At 40.0% G+C, this 22,294-nt stretch overlaps 1 protein-coding gene across 36 annotated transcripts in view; it reads right to left on the minus strand.

Annotated features, from left to right (window-relative positions):
- RALYL (RALY RNA binding protein like) overlaps positions 1-22,294 on the minus strand; it is a 674,426-nt gene that overhangs the window by 38,527 nt on the left and 613,605 nt on the right. For 33 of the 36 annotated variants that reach the window (XM_070222092.1, XM_070222081.1, XM_070222086.1 and 30 more), the window contains one exon: positions 13,916-14,029. The exons of the other annotated variants lie outside the window; for them this stretch is intronic. In XM_070222092.1, coding sequence (XP_070078193.1) covers positions 13,916-14,029 — 114 coding nt within the window. The remainder of the gene's footprint in view (positions 1-13,915; positions 14,030-22,294) is intronic. 36 annotated transcript variants of the gene reach the window in all.

The following is a 22,294-nucleotide window of genomic DNA, read 5'->3' on the forward strand; positions in this document are numbered from 1 at the left end:
GTGCTAGGTAGCCTGGGTTCAATGCCGAGCTTCATCATTTACTGGCTTTGTGATGCTGCGCATCCCTACAACTAGGAAACTACCTCTTAACTTTCAGGGTGTGGAGTAGTAAACCAAAGTGTTTATTATAGCGATTTGCAAATAATAAGTGCTCAAAAATGAAGCCACATTCTACATTAATAGAATTCCCTCTAATTACCAAGGTGTATGCATTTACGGAAATTCACCCAAACGGGAATTATGCTGACAACGTAGTAATTATTTTCCCTAGTGGTTGGTTTTCATCCCCTGCGAAAATAGCAAGAAGCATTGAGTACTGAATAAACAAGACCATCTTATGCACCTCCTGCTTTAACTCATCCCCATGTGTACATGATTATCTCTAAAGCTGGGTGGTTTTCACTCATCTTGATTATTGCCGTTTTATCAGGTGATTATCCTTTTATTTGATTTGAGTTTTAAAAGATGCTACATTTTGAGCTTATTTATTTATATTTCATGGCAATAAAGATAGCTTATAGAGCCAAGATTTTGGGGTTTTCACTTCTAATCTTTTTCATAACTTGTGTTAAAAGGAAAATAAGCATTGATACATACATTTTGACTCAGTACAAATCTTTTCAAACATAACTAATTTGTAAACAATAAACTGATAAAAAATGATGTATAAATAAGCAGATATCTTCTCCTATAAACTTTTAAAAATTGCAATCATAGTCACATATAAATAAATGTCCTTACATTTTAATTCTCCAAATAATAAAGCTTAAGAATTGAAAATAAGACAGGGCTGTACCTTGACTCTGCTGTCAGAGGACAAGATTCCAGTTCCAGCTTAGTTACTTCCTGGTGGAATTACATGCACTGGGGTTGAATCTAAATTTTGTCTACTTGGTCATTTAGAGGTATTTAGTCAACCTCTCCTCATCCACATGAGAGCTTTCATAATAACACCTACCTCTGGGGTTTGCTGTGAGGATTAACAGAGCTCATATTTGGGAAATGCTTTGCAAACTATGAAGGACTACATACATGCATATTCTTAATACAAAAAGGAGATAGTATGCTCCGCATCGTGAATATGGAAAATAACAATGACATGGAACAAGGGGCCTAGTAAGATCAGGGAACAACAACGAGCAAACTTGGGGGCTGAGGCTCTGTCTCGGAGGAGGAGAAGAGCTGGTAGATCCAACCAAGACTAAAAATAATTCCTATGGGCATCTTAAAATGACAAAACCTAGGCTCTCTTTCTTCACATTTAGTTCATATATATAGACACAGACTACACATTCCTTGATGTTTTTCTATCAACTTATTAGCTTCAGTTTTCTCCATATAACAACATAACTAACATAGTGATGATGTAAATTCTGCTTTTAAAGCTATACTTCTTATCTTCATATGCATATATAAGAGTATGAAGGAAGCAAGTAGCATAAATTCTCCCCTTTTCTCTGATGTCTACATAACTTTTAGCATAGAATGTCCTAGGAAGACTATAAAGTGATTATCATAAAACTTAGTCAAGATTTCTCTAAATCTAGAAAATTATCCAAATTAAGGAAGGAAGTAGCAAGTTAAAAAAAAAAAAAAAAAGGGTTTAATCTAGAGACGATGACCCAAGTATGTAGACTAAAAGGAAGGCAAATTAGGCAAGAAATACAAACCAAAGATGCTCTGAACTTAACTGTTACTGATCCTGAGCACATTAAGTCAGACAGAGAAAGCCAAGTGCCAGATGATATCACTTATATGTGGAATCTAAAAAAGTCAAACTTGTAAAAGCAGAGAGTAAAATAGTGGTCAGCAGACGATGGGCGCTGGATAAGAAAGATGCTTTTTAAGGGGTACAAACTTGCAATGAGTAGTAAATAAGCCCCAGAGATCTAATGCACAGTATAGTGAATACAGAAAACAAGGTTGTACTATAATCATCAAACTAGCTAAGAGACTAGAACTTAATTATTCCAGCCACTAAAAAGAAAGGACAATTAAGTAATGTGATAGCTAACTAATGCTTCAAGGGCAATCATATTACACTGTATAATGTATCAAATTAACACCTTGTACACCTTAATCATATACAATTTTATATGTCAAATATATATCAAGAAGAAAACCAACCAAACGAAAAACCCCAAACAAACAAGAAAAGTTGCTAGCTTTTATTCGTCTCATCTTTCTTGCATATATCACTGCCCTCTACAACCCTAGACGTTTAGCCGAGGCCGACCAACCTCAGGCCTCTGACCAGCACCCACCGAGAAAAAGCCGTGATGGGCACACTAGTTTGAGCACTGAAAAGTTTTGACTCCCCTGACGTTGATCCCTTCTCCTGCTTCACCCTATCCCTCTACTACCGCTGATCCTTGGGACCGCACAGTGGATGTGGCTACTCTGGTTTTAACTCTCCGTCCGCTCTTTCTCCTCAGGGTGGTTTTTGTACTCATCAGCCGACGCTCTCGCTTCTAGCCGCTCTAGGTCATCAGGCTGCTTGTTCAAATGCCCTGGCTCTCAAGACCAGGTGTGGGGATTTCAAGATAGAGAGAGGAATGCAGTTTGGGGATTGGACAATTACCATTCTATACCGTGAAAAATGTCCCCAAACTTACTTTTCCTAAAGACAAACTTTCTCAATGTTAAGTCATTGTGTTTATTCTTTTGTTATAACACATAAATGGACTTTTGCTTAAAATTGATATTATATTGGAAATTCACTTGGTCTGGCATATCCATTTCTTTCTCTAATAGTTTCAGAAATATTTGCTCTCTGAGAACCATCACTTTTTGATGTTGAAAGTAACATTCTTTTTTTTTTCCCTGTAGAAAATTTCTGGCCAAAGAAGCATAGTGGATTTTCAGAGAACCCATCCATGGAGGACCAGACCTTAGAGATGTGCAGTCCTCATTTGGCAGGGAGGATCAATTTGTTTCAGTTATCTTTGGAATCCAAGCTGTCTTTCCTTATCTTCCTGGCTGAACGTGATCCCACCTCCTTTGATCAAGCAAAGCCCAGATCAAATGCCATCTTATAGTTAGTTCTATTGTTGTCTTATTCTTTTCTCATTAGTGTTTAACTTTCCTTGAAACTTGAGCTATCAACACAAAGGTCGTTGTCACATTCAAAGGGAATAATATAGATGTCAGTCTTTTGTAAAGTGAAAAATGCAATAAGTCAGTTATCAAGAAACGTTTTGATGTGCTCTGTACCTCTCACTGAACGCCTTGTAAACAGAAGAGAGAATGTAAGGTTTTAGAGAGGATTTAGGATCTGAGATCCACACTGCTGCTAATTACCAGTCCTATTAACTGTAATTTTCTTCTCTAAGAGATGAGCACAAAATTAACATCTTTCAGAGAGTTGCTGTGTGCTCAAATGAGGAAAAAGCGGTGAATGCATTTTTTAAACTACAAAGGCCACACAAACATATTATCATAAAAGGCTCAAAATAGTTCCTGAGTTGAATCTATAATAATTACTTGATTGCTGTAGACAAATTTTCCGTGGGGAAATAATTCATCACTATTCATCATTAAGAATCATATGTTCCAAGGACAATTTTGGCTTTGACATGGCCCCTTCATTTCTATGTTTAGATAGACATAGTGTTTTAAATTACTCTCCGCTTTTTATATTAACATACATCATACACGTAAATCCTCTGACGGTTATTTCAAAGGAGATGATGTATCAATATAGTTACTGCAAAAAACCCTGTAACTTATCCTCATTCATTCATTCATTCACTTGAAAGCTAAATGCATGGAAGACATTATCTGGTTGAGAGAAAAAGCTTTAGTTACAAAGGCAATCGAGTCATAGGAGTTTAACAGAAATACAATCAGCCCATGCTTTAGCACTATCCGATCATCACAGATTTTTGTCATCACTTCAATGGGAAATGTTAGAATCAGTAAAAAGACAGGTTCCATGAATAAAATTACATAATAAAATAAAATCATGAAAGCGCAGCTTGTTTATTAAACTGTTGTTTCACAGTTTAACAAACAGGTTTGGTCTAGTAGTTATCTTGTTGAAATAGAAAGAAATAAAGCACCTTTTCTGTTTTTTCCGACTAATTATCTAATTTTACTTCTACTAAAAATGAGTGATATTTTTTAGGTTATTCTTAACTTCATAATATTCTCTTTATCTGCATAAGTATTTTTCTACTTATCACATACTTTTTATTGTGAGTGTGTGCATGTGGGGGTGTGTGTGTGTGCATGAACACGTGCACACACATTTATGTCTCTACTTTGGGACAGAAACATTTTTATTCATCTTTGTATATCCCTGGTGGCTAACTCAGAGCTTTACATGCAAATGAAATATTTGATGAATATATTCATGAATTGCCTTGGAACTAAAAAATGAAAATAAAAGGCTAGATGTCAAATTCTTTTCATAGAGTCGAAGCCACTGTTGAATTTGGCACCACGGCAGCAAAAATACAGATCTAAGAAGAAGTTAAAAGAAACCTTGCCACATTCTATATGACAGCCCCACAGCATTAAGTCAAAGAGAAATGTGCAGTCTGAGAGATTCTTAGCAGAAAATTGTTCGTGTTTACACTGACACCTCTCCAGGAGAAGAAAATAGTGAAGTCTTCACGAGATATGGGAGGAGGGCTGCCTCTGAACACTGGAATCCTTCGGAGCCTCTGCTGACTTCTTTAAGTCAGAGTGATGAGTGACCATAGCATTTCTTTTGTGAGCAAAGTGAGTTAGTTTGAGATTTTTTTAAAAAGAGTGCATTAGGAATCAACGAGCCAGGAGATTACGCCTAAAAGATTTGTCGAATACTACGTAAATGATGGATTTCAACAGAAAAAATAGTTGCTTATGGCTTCAAGTTAGTGAGTGCTTACAAAGTGCTGACCAGGCAGCATGCATTAACTTGAGGCCTTGAAACACCCTGCATGGTAGGCCTGTGTATCATTCTACACATGGGGAAACTGAGGCGTACATACCTTCAGTAAGGTGCCCATGGTCACACGGCTCATAAGGGCAAGAGTGCAAGAGTCAGAACTCCCACTTAAGGATTTCTGACTCCACAGCCTGGGCTGTTGTGAGAAAGGCCTAATTGGACACACCAGGACAATTTTCAATTCAAGAATGAAGTCTGCCTAGTTAGGGGCACATGTTCAAGGTAAGCAGCGGCTACCAAAGGAAAAGAAGTGTGAGTGATAGGTAGGTGTTTCTTTGAGGGAAAATGCCTCAGGTTTTCAAAAGCCGTGAAAGGAAAGAACTTGATATTACATTTCAATCCTCATATTCAAACATTTTTTTCTTTCCATCTCATTTATGCTTCAAAAGCTCTATATGATTCAGAAAACGAGTTAGAATTGTTAGGATTTATGTTCAAAGCATTTTTATTAAATTCAGTTTGCTTCATAGCTATTATCATTAATATAACTCTGAAAATTGGTTGAGTTGGCAATTAAGTTTTTTGACATGCTGGCTTAATTGCTAGCTAATTGCTAGCTGAATTGTACTTAGCAGATGGTTGGAAAGAATGTTGATACAAAAACAGTCATATATTTCATCAGAGCCAAGCTAGTATCCAGGAACGTTTTTGCAGACCATATAAACTGTATTTTAAAAAAATTCTACATTACAACACCTGCATATAATGTGAATTCGACTCAATGATTCCCATACATGCCATGTAGAAAGATGCGACTTATTATGGCTGGTATTACTAACAATGACATAAATGAGCATCAGGAAAGTTACATAGAAGGAATGCTTTTAGATGAAAATATCAGTTACATAAGTACGTTCCTGGAGAGAGTGACCTCACAGTTGTTCATATGAAGTACCCTGGATTGTTAAGCTGACCACAAATTCAGTATAAGTCATTTAAAAACTTACTGAGATATCGTGTTTATTTAAATATCAATAATTTTAAGGGACAGATATTATTTTCCCCATTTTATAAATTCTATAAGGACTTGTCCAAAGTTCATTCAGCTAGTAAGTTTTGGGACCGGGTCTCCAGTAGGATGTGAGCCTCGTTCTGTCTGACTCCTACGTCTGGGGCCTTAGCTGTTTTAGGCGTGTCAATCTATGTGCCACAACGAAGACGATGTAGAGAGGAAACAAACTAGAAGGGGAGAGACCAGCTAAAAGGTGATGTTCTAGGGACTGAAAATGTCCTGACTGATTTGTGGTGATGGTTGCATCACTAGGTAAAATTATTAAGAACTCATTGAATTGCTCTCTTGAAATGGGTAAATTTTATGCTTTATAAACTAGACCTCAATAAAGTTGTTAAAAAAAAATAAGGTGAGTGCAATAGCAAGTGAGAGATGATGAGGGTTTGGATATTGGCAGTTGCATTGGGAAAATGGAGAGAAGGGGTGGAAGAAAAAGATACCAAAGGTAAGATTTTGCAACACTGGCTATAGAAGGAATGGAGGATGATGTTGAGGTTGGACATTTGATTGACAGGATTATGCAATGGTGATATGACAGAGACAAGATTCAGAGGCAAGAGTATATTTAGATGAGGACATGAGGAGAAAGAGTTCAATTTTGAAAGACTGTGATTGAGTTATTACCCTCAGCTTGACTAAACTTCAGACAGGCTTCTTCCTGATAATAGGCCCCTGACCTCCTTTTACTTAGAGCATTTACTTTAGAAAACTTGCAATTGTAAATTCTTTCTATGCCCCTTTGAGTTGTAAATCCCTTACAACCCAGGCATATCTTTTTCAAGACCTAGAAGCCATCCCTTCACTATGTGGTCATCATGAAAGATAAGACCTCTGTCCCCCAGACTCTGTGGGATAATAGGAGCCTAACTTTCATATGAGTGAATTCACAGACACAGATGCTCTAATCATATTGATCAATCTCCCTACTAATGTCCTACAATACTGCTCCGTTAGCTCACTCCAACATTTAAAAATCCTCCTATCTTTGGTTTTAGCAGAGTTGAGCTCAATTTCTATCCCCTGTTGCAACAGTCTTGACCTCTATTGCAATAGTCTTGAATAAAGTGTTTCCCTGCCATTTTTAACAAGAGTCCAGTGCAATTTTCCTTTTACAGTTCTCTGAAGGATAGCCATAGGAAGCTCCCCAGTAAGAGTTGGAAAAGTTTTGATCTAGTTGCTAAAGACAACTTAGTCTCATTTTTATGTCTTAAATTTACTTCTTTAAAATATTTACTTTTTGTAGTCAAATATTTCTACAAGACTTGTTATGAAAAATAGCAGTCTTCTATTCCTACCTGGTCACCATTTCCAGCTTCTTAAAGGCTTTCCACTTACTTGGCTGATTCTTTTAAATATATGACCGCATATTTCTAAATAATATTCTTATATTGCTACCTTTTGATCAGTTTTATGCACTATTTGTTGACACCATACTTAGGAAGCTGAAGAGTCAGTTCTCTGTCACACAATTCCTATTAATTCCTATCCCCCTGAGAGCAATATTGCAAATTGGACTTGATCAATTTTTAGTTTTTACATAAATTTAGCTATATAAATTCCTTGCGCAGCTAAGCTGTTAGTATACAATGAATAATTTTTCTTTCCTGAACAATATTTCATTTTCTTTGGAATTAAATTTGCCTTAGGTTGTCTGCTTGTTTTAAATTTAGTTCTCTATGTATGTCTCTCTACGTACTTCTGCAAACTTACCTCCCTCAGCCAGTGGTGTAAATCTCATCTCAACCAATTCACTTTCCTACTCATTAGCCATTCTACCAATTTCATCTTGAAAGAGTCTCTCCCAGAGCTTTTGAGCAGTTCTTATGTGCACTCATTTCTTTCCAGGTCTCTCGAACAGCTCATATACTAGGATGTCCTTTACCACCATCATGAGGATTCCTGTCGCTCTTGCCTTTGGATTTCCTGCTTTGGGAAAGCCAAGTTTTCCCCTTTCTCGGTTTAATTCCTTGCTTCGGTGAAGTACATCCTCCAGTACTTTTCAGAGAAAGGGTGAATTGGAGATAAATTTTTCGATGCCTTGTGTATCTGTAAATATCTTTCATCTACCCTCACATTTAATAGTTTGGGTATTAGGTATATAATCATAGGTTGTAAATAATTTTTAGGGCATGTTTTCATTGCCTTCTAGCTTTCAGCCTGGCTGCTGAGTGACCTGTTGGCATTCTGTTCCTGTTTCTTTATATGAAAACTGTTCTCTCACTTTTCCTCTCTCTGGAAGCTCGTAGGATCTTCCCTTTGCCCCCATGTTCTGAAATATCTCAATGATATGTTTTGATGTGTATCTATTTTTGTGTATTGTTCCAGGAACTCACTGGATCCTTTCAATCTGATTAATGATGTCGAGTTTTAGTTATTTTTTTTACCTAAATTTTTTTTGGATGATTCCTTCCCTTTTCTTTCTGAAACCCTGTTATTCAGATATTCATCCAGTAATTTTCATATCATTCCCCTCCTATTTTCCATCTCTGTTTTCTTCTATATTTTCTGGAAGAGTTTCTCCAATTTTCTCTTCCAATCCTGTATTGTTATTGGTCTGTGCTATCATGAGTTAATTTCTAAAAGGTCTTTTATCTGCCCTGTGAATACTCAGTTTTAATTTCATGGGATATTTTCCCCCCTGGGGAAGATTTACCCTGAGCTAACATCTGTTGCCAATCTTCCTCTCTTCTTTTTTTTCTTCCCTCTCCAAAGCCCCAGTGCCTAGTTGTATATCCTAGTTGTAAGTCCTTCTAATTCTTCTACATGAGCCACCACCAGAGCATGGCTACTGACAGACGAGTGTTGTGGTTCCACGACCAGGAAGCAAACTTGGGCTGCCAAAGTGGTGAGCATGCTGAACTTTAACCACTAGACCAGCAGGGCTGGCCTTAATTTTGTGTTCTTATTTCATGAAAGCAATATCTTCTCTTTCTCTCTGAGGATATTAGTCAGTGGTTTTTAGTTTTTTTCTTTTTTGAAGTTTTATTCTTCCTGCACATTCTCTGTTTCCTCCACTTTCCTTTTCTTTTCTTTTTTGCTGTTTGCTTTTCATGTTAAATATTTTCTACTATCTGGTCATTGTTGTCTGCTCATATTAACAGTGGGGTGTTAAAATATTGATGGGCAGCTTTGTAAGCATGGGGCGATAGTGTTTCTGCAGAGTGATCTGGTTGACCATATCCTTGGGGGAACCCATGCTAACATCTTTAAATCTTTCCTATTGGGCTGCTCATCTTCCCAATGAAAACCTCTTCTAGCACTCTGCCAGTAGTCTGGCAGTCAAGGGAGAGGAGAATGCTTGAAACTTCTACAGCAATTGTGTAAATTTTCACTTCTCTCCTTGTTTTCCAGTGCTTTCACATTTGCTTGTTGTCTACCAGCCCTGAGATCTCTGATGTTAGCTTTTCTAGAGGAAACTTCTCCAGTCTTCTAAAAAGGCAGGGACATTTGAAAATGGTGATACGGGAATCTGTTTCCTCAAAAGACTTTCAGCCATTTATATCCTCTTTTCCAGAGAAATATGATCCCTTGACCTCTGAGCCTTTTGGGAGTTCTGTGGTTAAAACTGGACTCAGAGTTCCAGGAAGTGCTAAGTCAAGTACACTTCTGCATCTGATGTCCAGCTTCTAAAATTTTGTTCCCATTCTCTCTGTGCCTAGGGGTTTTCATATTTTAAATCCCATCATTATTATTATCCTTACAAAGTTTCAGGAGGGAGCAGAGCCAAAATCATGTGTCTAATCGAACACCTGTAACCAGAAGCATCACCAATTTAATCCAAAGTATAAATGATACCAGTAAGGTGTTCAGAACAGAAACAGTAGTCACATTATAGGCGGTGGCAGTCAGATCACATCTGAACAACATCTTGCATTCTGAGAACCACAATCTGTGGTTGACAACCTATAGACTGCCCAGAGAAGAGAGATGACAGTGGGTCAAGATGCAAAACCCAATTCCATGAGAAGCAGCTGAAGAAATTATTGATATTTATCTAGAGAAAAGAAGGCTTCAGAGATGCCATGACCGAAATTTGAATGCAGCTAAGTTGAACACTGATGGGGTAATTATACCAACTCTCTGTTCAAAAGTTTTGAAAGGATAAGAACATCATAGCTCTTTTTAAATATTTAGTTGGCTGTTACATTCAAAATGGCTTAGACAGTAAGCTTGGTTTCAGGGGACATAAAAAGGAGAACTGAACCAAGTGAAAGCCAAACACGTTGGCTCAGTATCAGGAGAACCTACCACAGGAGTCTAGAGCACGGGTATGAACAGGGACCACGTGAGTAACACAAATGTGTGAACTGGCTGGATTATCATATTAGCAACTGAAAAGAGCATGGCACGCATTCAGTGAGCAGCAGTATGGGAAGATTCTAATTTTTCAAAAGAAGTCATACTTCTTGATACTTATTTGTAACATTCTAATTCTTGGACAGTAAATTATTTAAGAAAATTCTGTATCTTTTACCAAACATAAGGGTGGGATGAATTCATCCTATGGGACTCTGGGTTGGGACCTCTCTAATGCTTAGATCTAATACTGGCTATTTTCATTGGAATTGTCCAAGCAAGACTGGCTGGTTACGTATCAGGCACATCACTGAGAATAAAGTTGAATTAAGTAATGTCTAATTGCCTTTTCACATCAGAGATTCTGTGTCTGAAACTTGATTTTTTTAAAAAAATGTAGTTGTCCGTGAAGTAAATGTGGCCTTTGAATCATACCTATTCTCTTGTTTTCGTTCCCCCTTCTTTTACCCTTTTCAGTCATTTAACGTCACTGTGCAAACCCTGCACAGAAACTGTGCTATTCTTAAGTGGCAATTTACATGTGTTTTTTTTTTTTTTAAAAGAATCATCTAGGAATGAGGTATAATTGTAGGTTTCACTGATGTTAAGTGTTATTTGTGTTTTTCAATAATCTGCATAGTCACAATACCCCAAAGTAGTGTTATTTGAATTATTTAATGGAAAAAAATAGCACATGCATGGTGGATTCATACTAATCATAATTTAAAAGCTGGGATATGTATTTGAGGCCATGATCCATTCCTCTAGCGTGCAGTTGAGGGGCTTGAGACCCAGAGAAATTAAATGACTTGCTAACTCGTGCCTGGTATATGGTACATGGTGTTGGGAAGAGTAAGAAAAGGAAGAGAAGACAGGACTTCGTTCCTAGGAAGTTTACAATCTCAAAGGAAGAGTCAGGACACCACACAAATATCTATTAGAAGCAATTAAAGTACAGAGGATCCAAAATGATGTAATTATGCTTCGTTACAATTACTCCTGATGGCTTAGGAATTTCCTTCAACCAAACAAGAAGTGATACTTTGAACCTTGAACTCAGGACAAGCTCCATGCTGTGTGGCTTTCCCCATCTTTTTCTATGATCCTCCATCTCCTTCCTGCCACTGCTTCTATGCTGGAAACTTTCATCATCAAACGACTAAGTAAATTGGGAATGAGAGATGTATAAAAGAGTAATAATGAAGAGTAAATGTTAGCTACCAAATAATTAGCTTGCAACAAAATCAACATTAAAATGAGTGCCCCCTTACATTTGATAAGGAGGTACTGAGAATTTGCTAAGAACGTTAGTATATTTCTCTCCACTTTCCATAATGTAGTGTTGACTCTTTCCATACAATCCTGATTTCTTCTCATAAAGAAAATATAGAAAGTGATCATCTTAGCTCCATAAATATGAATACTGTTCAGGAGACAATTACTAAGAGAATGAAGTTACAAATTAAATAATTCCATTTTCTTCCTGACACATTAAAGTAAGAAAGACATAAATATCAAAGTCCTAAGCTTATCATTTAAAAAATAACTGTCTCCTGACTAAGACAGTTTAAACACATACAAAGATAAGGTGACAGCCTTTCATGAAAAGAGAACGCGAGCTTTGAAATTTAGTGTGATGTTTATAGGTGATCTTCCAAGAAGATACGTGGAAGGTATTATTCATTGCAGGAAACTGGAAGGTATAATGTGATGGAATAAGGATCACATTTTTCTCTTTGAGGTGATTTATATTTAAATTAGTTCTCTGTAATCCTTTAAACTAGAGCGCAAATTGGTTATCAAAGTCCTTTGCTGTAAGGGTTGTTTTACATAATAATGAATTTCACAGAAGCTCCTCAAAGGGAAATATTGATTTAGGCAACATCACAAGGTATTTCAGTTACAGCAACACTTCAGTGCCACAGACAGCATATAAGAAACTTTCTGAAATCTAAATTTCTCTATTAAGACGTGTAGGCAGCATACCTTTATATCAATATCATTGTCATAGGAATTTTTAATAAAAAGATTCAGCTTTGTCTATCATTTCTTATCCACTTTAACTAAATGAATGCTGATGAGAGTCCACCACATGCTAGATATATGGCTGGTGTTTTTAAAAAATGGGCTGTATAAAAGGAGCAGTCAGTGTTCATTTGTGTACATATGTTTGTGCTACTGCCAAGCCCCCAAAAGTTCCAATTATTAGGCCTTTACTCCGCGTGAGGTACGACGCCATGTAACTTACATATGCCACTTCATTCATTTCTCACAGTGTGAGGAACCATTATTACCTCATTTTATAAATGAGAAAACTGAGGCTAAGTCACTGGTATGTGAATTTCGAATCAGAACTTATTTCTCTCACCCATGATGCTATCCTACCACCTCACATCTGGCTTCTTTTCATCCTGGAGCCCCCTACGTCTCATGGCCGGAAGTAAGCTCTAGTCCTCCCCCCACGGATACAGTCAACAAACAGGCAGTCTCCTCTTTGTTATAGCTCGGGGCCCCAGATCCCAGACCATTCTCATGGAGTAGGAATTTCCCAGGTAGCCTCATCTCAGTGAAATCCTGGGATTAGGCCCTGGGTGGAACCTGAGACTGAGACTATAAATTGGAAAGGGCACTGAATTCACTCATAAGACCTGGTTTGAGACCTAAGTCTATCACTAGCTAGTTATGTGGTTGCGGAAAAAGCAATTTACCTCGTTGGACCTGTTTTCTCATCTGTGAAGCGGCGAGTTTGAATTTGATTATAATGGCTTCACAACCGTATTATTTATTTTTTAAAAAGTAAAGCTCTTTTAGTAAATTAAATCTTATATTGAATCCCAATATATAAGACAGATACAGGTAGAGCTCTACCGATTGGAGCAAGGAGGAGGAGTTCATGGATGAGTTCATCTCCTTCCTGGGGCTCCTTCTAACCCTTATCTCATCTTCAAGGAGACTCTGACACATCCAAGACCTTGCAGAATACAATTTTCAAACTATGCACAAGCTCATCTCTAAGTTAATCCCAGTTCTCACATACTATGATTTTAAAAATATCTGTAGCCATGTGAAAAGGGCATTAGAATTGTATTAGAATCGAACTAGGGTCAAGGCTGATAATTCAAAGGAGAGAGGATGTTAAGTCGTAAAGGATGTAATCAAACAACTTGGCTGTGGGTGACCAGGGACATTCTAGATGCTAAGGATCCTGAAACTGGGTACTGAAGTCTTTGAAGTGTTGCAGCAATGCAGGAGCTGAGCTTTGTAATCATGGCTTTTGAAATCTGTTAAATTTTGCTGTAGTTAATTTAACAAAATGTGAATACTATTACAGCCTGACAGTATTATTCCATTAATCCATTTTATTTTCTTAAAGTTTTCTTGATACTGAGATATAAACTTTTAATGATGATCCAACTATTACTTATTATTACCATCAAAATACTTTTCCCTTTGTTAAAAATATGGATTTTAGACAAATTGGTTCATGTTGTCTAAAAAATAAAAACTCAAGCCCCATTGTTGCAACTCGAGGCTTGAAGACTTTATTCGAGCATCTGTATTAAACTCTGTTAAACTCAGCCTGGGTCCCCCCGGACCTGCTCTGTCTCCGTGATTGACAGTGTTTCACTGACTTAATTCCGACATGTCTGTGGCCACAGATCCTTTTCACTTACCTGCCTCCGCCTTCTGCTGCTTCTCAATCTTCTCCAGGCGCCCTAGCAAGGAGTCTATTTTAGTTTTGATCTGGGTTAATTCTTTCTTGATTGTCTGTAACTCATCTGATTTCACTAGAAAGGGGAAAAGGGAAAGAAAGCAACAGAACGTCAAATGCACCATGACTCACTCAGAACCCAACTCACAGACACCCATGTGTTCTCAAGACTGTGTCAAGGCACACAGGATCCTTTTCAATCTTGTCAGTTTCTCATTACTTCCAGTGACCCTGGAGTACTGGATGACTTTGACAACTACAAACAGTGAGTCTCAGTGACGTGAGCATTCAATGCTAAATCTTTTCACTGAAGGTTATGCCAAGGGATAGAGGATTCTAGAAATATTTTATAAAACAACTAAATGATGCTAAATTTACTTCTGGCAAATAATAGAGTAAATCCACAGTGTAAAATGGATTTGGATTAAGGAATGATTAAATCATGACAGGTATGTTAATACGACTTTGAGGACTATGTTGTAATATCTATTTCAGCAGTCAATGATATTTTTAATCCAGTTCCTTGATGATTTAAAGCACAGTATACATTTATCCTCTAAAGGAATGCATTAGATGTGAAAGAACTCTCTCCAACTTACTGAACTCTTCCTACTTCCTCTGCTCTTTGTTTTGGAATGAGGGAGTGAGTTGTGCTTGCCTCTCTCTAAGCCCTGGGGCTGGAGGAAAGGAAATTCACTGAAGTTCCCACAGATATTTTCTAACAGTAGTGGTTCCCAGTCCAGGGTTTCAGTGCTTAGTATGGTTTCAAAGAAAAAAGAATGGGGACTAATATAAGACGGACAACTTTCCATTTTGCCAAGTAAGGATGTTAATAATAACAACAACACAGCAACCATCCTATTACCAACTATAATATGTATTTTATAAAGAAAGGGGCTTAAGAAAAGGAAAATCTCGGATTCTTCCAAGATGGCGCCGTGAGTAGTCCTCTTTGTCTCTCGCCCTTCGAGTCTACAATTATTTGGACACTTATCGCTTGACAAAGGATATCCAGACAGCATCTCAGGACGTCTGAGACACCCACGCGACTATACATCGGAAGGCGGACGGACTTTCCTCCGGGAGGATGTGGAAATAGGTGAAAACTCTCCGACCCCGACGGGCAGCCTAGTACCCGCAAGCGGCTTTCTTCCAACGGACGCCCCCAGAGGATCCACACACATCTAGGGCAGGAGCGAGAACACAACAGAGGAGCGACGGTGGAAACAGGTGACCAGAACCCTACTTAAACCCCCCGCAATTACTCCTAAACGCAGAGGGAAACTTTGGAGTTGCACACCTGAGCCCGCGGGGAGAGTCTCTCCCCGCCATTGGCGGGGAGACCCGGCCTGGTGCTCGGGGCGCCCGGAGGGTCCCAGAGAGAGACACGGTGGGCACGGAGGTCTCCCAGCTGCCGTTGCCCGCCCCGTGGGACTAGTGATTGCCGGAGATCTCGGAGAGGACCGGGGCGGGGGATCTTTCAAAGGCGGGTCCGGCGACCCGGTGGGGAAGCGCCGGAGCTCCGCCAGGCAGCAGACAAAACTCTCTGTCTGCCGGTAGCAGAGGGGCCACGCTGAGCACTCAGGGCTCCCGGCAGAGGCCCGGACAGAAGCCCAGAGGGCGGGGCGACCCCCAGCTGCCGTTGCCCGCCCCGTGGGACTAGGGATTGCCGGAGATCTCGGAGAGGACCGGGGCGGGGGAATTTTCAAAGGCCGGATCGGCGACCCGGAGGGGAAGTGCCGGAGCTCCCCCAGGCAGCAGACAAAACTCTCTGTCTGCCGGTAGCAGAGGGGCCACGCTGAGCACTCAGGGCTCCCGGCAGAAGCCCGGACAGAAGCCCAGAGGGCGGGGCGACCCCCAGTTGCCGTTGCCCGCCCCGTGGGACTAGGGATTGCTGGAGATCTCGGAGAGGACCGGGGCGGGGGAACTTTCAAAGGCGGGTCCGGCGATCCGGTGGAGAAGCGCCGGAGCTCCGCCCGGGCAGCAGACAAAACTCTCTGTCTGCCGGTAGCAGAGGGGCCACGCTGAGCATTCAGAGCTCCCGGCAGAGGCCCGGAGAGAAGCCCAGAGGGCGGGGCGACCCCCAGCTGCCGTTGCCCGCCCCGTGGGACTAGGGATTGCTGGAGATCTCGGAGAGGACCGGGGCGGGGGAACTTTCAAAGGCGGGTCCGGCGATCCGGTGGAGAAGCGCCGGAGCTCCGCCCGGGCAGCAGACAAAACTCTCTGTCTGCCGGTAGCAGAGGGGCCACGCTGAGCATTCAGAGCTCCCGGCAGAGGCCCGGAGAGAAGCCCAGAGGGCGGGGCGACCCCCAGCTGCCGTTGCCCGCCCCGTGGGACTAGGGATTGCCGGAGATCTCGGAGAGGACCGGGGCGGGGGAACTTTCAAAGGCGGGTCCGGCGATCCGGTGGAGAAGCGCCGGAGCTCCGCCCGGGCAGCAGACAAAACTCTCTGTCTGCCGGTAGCAGAGGGGCCACGCTGAGCATTCAGAGCTCCCGGCAGAGGCCCGGAGAGAAGCTCAGAGGGCGGGGCGACCCCCAGCTGCCGTTGCCCACCAGGTGAGGCTAGGGATTGCCGGAGATCTCGGAGAGGACTGGGGCTGGAGAGAGTTCCAGAGACCCAGCTTAGTAGCCTAGGGGGAAACCCTACAGGCTCACAGAAGCCTTAGGGAAAGCCTCTGCACAGCACCAGTAGAAGGCACCCAGCCGCCAGCCACAAGGCTGGAAGACCCCAGGGCAAAAGCAGCATAGCTAGGTGTACTAACCACAGACTGTAGAAGATGCCAATAGCTCTCCTGCGACCCATAGAGGACAAGTGAGATTTGGTGGGTGCCGACAGCAACCGAGCGACAAATAAAAGTGATCCCACCCCTGGCCGCTGGAAAAGCCCATAACACCGTTGCAGACCCCAAGGAGAGAGCGCATCTAGGTGGGCAACAACAGTAGGCACCTGCAGTCTGAAGCCCCCCGTGACGGCCCCCACGGCAGAGGAGGGAATCCAAAGGGCCACTGTGGCTACGAAGAGGGGCCCAGGCCCAGTTAGCAACTACGGACAGGGTTCCTGGTTGGTGAAGTATAAACAGCTGCTCCCCCCACCGCAGCAGCTGAAACAAGTGAAAGGAGCAACTAAACTCTATCTCCATGCGGAGACACAAATCAACATCATCAAGCAATATGAAAAAATACATCAAATCTCCAGAACAGAAAGAAAGTAACAAATACACAGAAAACAATCCCAAAGAAAATGAGATATATAACCTAAATGATGATGACTTCAAAACAGCCATCATTAAAATACTCACTGAGTTAAGAGAGAATTCTGACCGACAACTCAACGAGTTCAGGAGCTATGTCACAAAAGAGTTTGATACGATAAAGAAGAACCAAACAGAAATACTGGAAATGAAGAACACAATAGAGGAGATTAAGAAAAATCTAGATGCTCTGAACAGTAGGGCCGATAATATGGAGGAAAGAATTAGCAATTTGGAAGATGGCAATATAGAATTGTTGCAGGCAGAGGAGGAGAGAGAAGCAAGACTTAAAAGAAATGAAGAAACTCTCCGAGAATTATCAGACACAATTAGGAGATGCAACGTAAGGATTATAGGTATACCAGAGGGAGAAGAGAAGGAGAAAGGGGCAGAAAACCTATTCAAAGAAATAATGGCTGAGAACTTCCCAAATCTGGTGAGGGAGATGGATCTTCAGGTGACAGAAGCCAATAGATCTCCAAACTTTATCAATGCAAGAAGACCAACTCCACGGCATATAGTAGTGAAGCTAGCAAAAGTCAACGACAAGGAGAAAATATTAAGGACAGCCAGGCAAAAGAAACTAACCTACAAAGGAACCCCCATCAGGCTATCAGCAGATTTCTCAGCAGAAACTTTACAGGCTAGAAGAGAGTGGAATGATATATTCAAAAATCTGAAGGACAAAAACCTACAGCCGAGAATTCTCTACCCAGCGAAAATATCCTTCAAATACGATGGAGAAATAAAAACTTTCCCAGATAAACAAAAATTAAGGGAGTTCATTGCCACAAAACCTCCTCTTCAGGAAATCCTCAGGAAAACCCTCATTCCTGAAAAATCCAAAAAAGGAAAGGGACTACAAAACCAAGAGCAGAGGAGATAAGTAGAAGGACAACAACAGAGAGTAGCAGCTCTACATCAGAACAGATTAAACCATGGGACGAGAAACAAAGGAAACTGAAGAAAACCGGAAAACAAGACACAAAATGGTAGTGGTAGGCCACCACGTCTCAATAATCACTCTAAATGTAAACGGATTGAACTCCCCAATCAAAAGACACAGAGTGGCAGGATGGATCAAAGAACAAGATCCAACAATATGCTGCCTCCAGGAAACACACCTCAGCCCCAAAGACAAACACAGACTCAGAGTGAAGGGATGGAGAACAATACTCCAAGCTAATAATGAACAAAAGAAAGCAGGTGTCGCTATACTAATATCAGACAAGGTAGATTTCAAAGCAAAACAGATAAAGAAAGACAAAGAGGGACAGTATATAATGATAAAAGGGACTCTCCACCAAGAAGACATAACACTTATAAATATATACGCACCCAACACAGGAGCACCAAAATTTGTAAAGCAACTCTTAATAGAACTAAAAGAAGACATCAACAACAATACAATAATAGTAGGGGACCTCAACACACCATTAACACCAATGGACAGAACATCCAGACAGAAAATCAACAAGGAAATAATAGAATTAAATGAAAAATTAGACCAGATGGACTTAATAGATATATATAGAACACTTCATCCAAAAACAGCAGGTTACACATTCTTCTCAAGTGCACATGGAACATTCTCAAGGATTGACCATATTTTGGGAACCAAAGCAAACATCAATAAATACAAGAGAGTTGAAATAATATCAAGCATCTTTTCTGATCATAACGCTATTAAACTAGAAATCAACTACAAGAAAAAAGCAGAGAAAGGTGCAAAAATGTGGAGACTAAACAACACGCTTCTCAACAAACAATGGATCATTGGAGAAATTAAAGAAGAAATCAAATATTATCTGGAGACAAATGAAAATGAGAACACGACATACCAAATCATTTGGGATGCAGCAAAAGCAGTCCTAAGAGGGAAATTCATCGCAATACAGGCTCACCTCACTAAACAAGAAAAAGCTCACGTAAGCAACCTCAAACGACACCTAACAGAACTAGAAAAAGAAGAACAAACAAGGCCCAGAGTCAGTAGAAGGAGGGAAATAATAAAAATAAGAGCAGAAATAAACGATATTGAAACAAAAAAGACAATAGAAAGGATCAATGAAACAAAGAGTTGGTTCTTCGAAAGAATTAACAAAATTGACAAACCCCTAGCCAGACTCACCAAGAAAAGAAGAGAGAAATCGCAAATTAATAAAATCAGGAATGACAGAGGAGAAATCACAACAGATACCAATGAAATACAAGAGATCATAAGAGAATACTATGAAAAACTATATGCCAACAAATTGAACAACCTGGAAGAAATGGACAAATTCCTAGACTCCTACAATCTCCCCAAACTGAATCAGGAAGAAATGGAGAATCTGAATAGACCAATCACAAGTAAGGAAATAGAAACGGTAATCAAAAACCTCCCCAAAAACAAGAGTCCAGGACCAGACGGCTTCTCTGGAGAATTCTACCAAACATTCAAAGAAGACTTAATACCTATTCTCCTCAAACTGTTCCAGAAAATTGAGAAAGATGGAGAACTCCCTAACACATTCTATGAAGCCAACATCACTCTGATTCCCAAACCTGACAAGGACAACACAAAGAAGGAGAACTACAGGCCGATATCACTGATGAACATAGATGCAAAAATCCTCAACAAAATTTTGGCAAACCGATTACAGCAATACATCAAAAAGATTATACACCATGATCAAGTGGGATTTATACCAGGGACACAGGGATGGTTCAACATCCGCAAGTCAATCAACGTGATACACTACATTAACAAAATGAAAACCAAAAACCACATGATCATCTCAATAGATGCAGAGAAAGCATTCGACAAGATCCAACACCCATTTATGATAAAAACCCTCAGTAAAATGGGTATAGAAGGAAAGTACCTCAACATAATAAAGGCCATATATGATAGACCCACAGCCAACATCATACTCAATGGACAAAAGCTGAAAGCCATCCCTCTGAGGACAGGAACAAGACAAGGGTGCCCACTTTCACCACTCCTATTCAACATAGTTCTGGAGGTGCTGGCCAGAGCAATTCGGCAGGAAAAAGAAATAAAAGGAATCCAAATAGGTAACGAAGAAGTAAAACTCTCGTTGTTTGCAGACGACATGATCTTATACATAGAAAACCCCAAAGAATCCACAGAAAAACTATTAGAAATAATCAAAAACTACAGCAAAGTAGCAGGGTATAAAATTAACGTGCATAAATCAGTAGCATTTCTATACACTAACAATAAACTAACAGAAAAAGAACTCAAGAACTCTATCCCATTCACAATAGCAACGAAAAGAATAAAATACCTTGGGATAAACTTAACCAAGGAAGTGAAGGATCTATACAATGAAAACTACAAGACTCTCTTGAAAGAAATAGGCGATGACATAAAGAGATGGAAAGACATCCCTTGCACATGGATCGGAAGAATAAACATAGTTAAAATGTCCATACTACCTAAAGCAATATACAGATTCAATGCTATCCCAATCAGAATCCCAAGAACATTCTTCACAGAAATTGAACAAACAATCCTAAAATTCATATGGGGCAACAAAAGACCGCGAATTGCTAAAGCAATCCTGAGCAAGAAAAACACAGCCGGCGGAATCACAATCCCCGATTTCAAAACATACTACAAAGCTACAGTGATCAAAACAGCATGGTACTGGTACAAAAACAGGTCCACAGATCAATGGAACAGAATTGAAAGCCCAGAGATAAAACCACACATCTATGGACAGCTAATCTTCGACAAAGGAGCAGAGGGCCTACAATGGAGAAAAGAAAGTCTCTTCAACAAATGGTGCTGGGAAAACTGGACAGCCACATGCAAAAGATTGAAAATTGACCATTCTTTTTCTCCACACACCAAAATAAACTCAAAATGGATCAAAGACCTAAAGATTAGGCCTGAGACAATAAGTCTTTTGGAAGAGAATATAGGCAGTACACTCTTTGACATCAGTTTCAAAAGAATCTTTTCGGACACTGTAACTCCTCAGTTGAGGGAAACAATAGAAAGAATAAACAAATGGGACTTCATCAGACTAAAGAGCTTCTTCAAGGCAAGGGAAAACAGGATTGAAACAAAAAAACAGCTCACTAATTGGGAAAAAATATTTACAAGCCACTTATCCGACAAAGGGTTAATCTCCATAATATACAAAGAACTCACACTGCTTAACAACAAAAAAACAAACAACCCGATCAAAAAATGGGCAGAGGACATGAACAGACATTTCTCAAAAGAAGATATGAATATGGCCAATAGACACATGAAAAGATGTTCATCATCGCTAATCATCAGGGAAATGCAAATCAAAACTACACTAAGATATCACCTTACCCCCGTTAGATTGGCAAAAACATCCAAAACCAAGAACGACAAATGTTGGAGGGGTTGTGGAGAAAGAGGAACCCTCATACACTGTTGGTGGGAATGCAAACTGGTACAGCCACTATGGAAAACAGTATGGAGATTTCTCAAAAAGTTAAAAATAGAAATACCCTATGACCCAGCCATCCCATTACTGGGTATCTATCCTAAGAACCTGATATCAGATATCTCAAGAGTCCGTTGCACCCCTATGTTCATTGCAGCATTATTTACAATAGCCAAGACGTGGAACCAGCCTACATGCCCAGAAACTAATGATTGGATAAAGAAGATGTGGTATATATACACAATGGAATACTACTCAGCCATAAAAAAAGACGAAATTGGCCCATTCACAACAATGTGGATGGACCTCGAGGGTATTATGTTAAGCGAAATAAGTCAGTCAGAGAAAGACGAACTCTATATGACTCCACTCATAGGTGGAAATTAGTATATTGAGAAGGAGATCTGATTGGTGGTTACCAGGGAACAGGGTGGGTGGGGGGAGGGTACGGAGGGGGAAGTGGTGTACCCACAACGTGACTAACAAAAATGTACAACTGAAATCTCACAAGGTTGTAATCTATCATAACATTAATAAAAAAAAAAAAAAAAAAAAAAAAAAGAAAAGGAAAATCTCCTATTTAAAGGACAATCCTTGAAATGAAATATGTTTATATTTATTAAAAACTCACTACCCTGTTCTTATTTTCTCAGTTTT

The sequence above is a fragment of the Equus caballus genome, chromosome 9 (assembly GCF_041296265.1).
Source record: "Equus caballus isolate H_3958 breed thoroughbred chromosome 9, TB-T2T, whole genome shotgun sequence".
Lineage (NCBI taxonomy): Eukaryota > Metazoa > Chordata > Mammalia > Perissodactyla > Equidae > Equus > Equus caballus.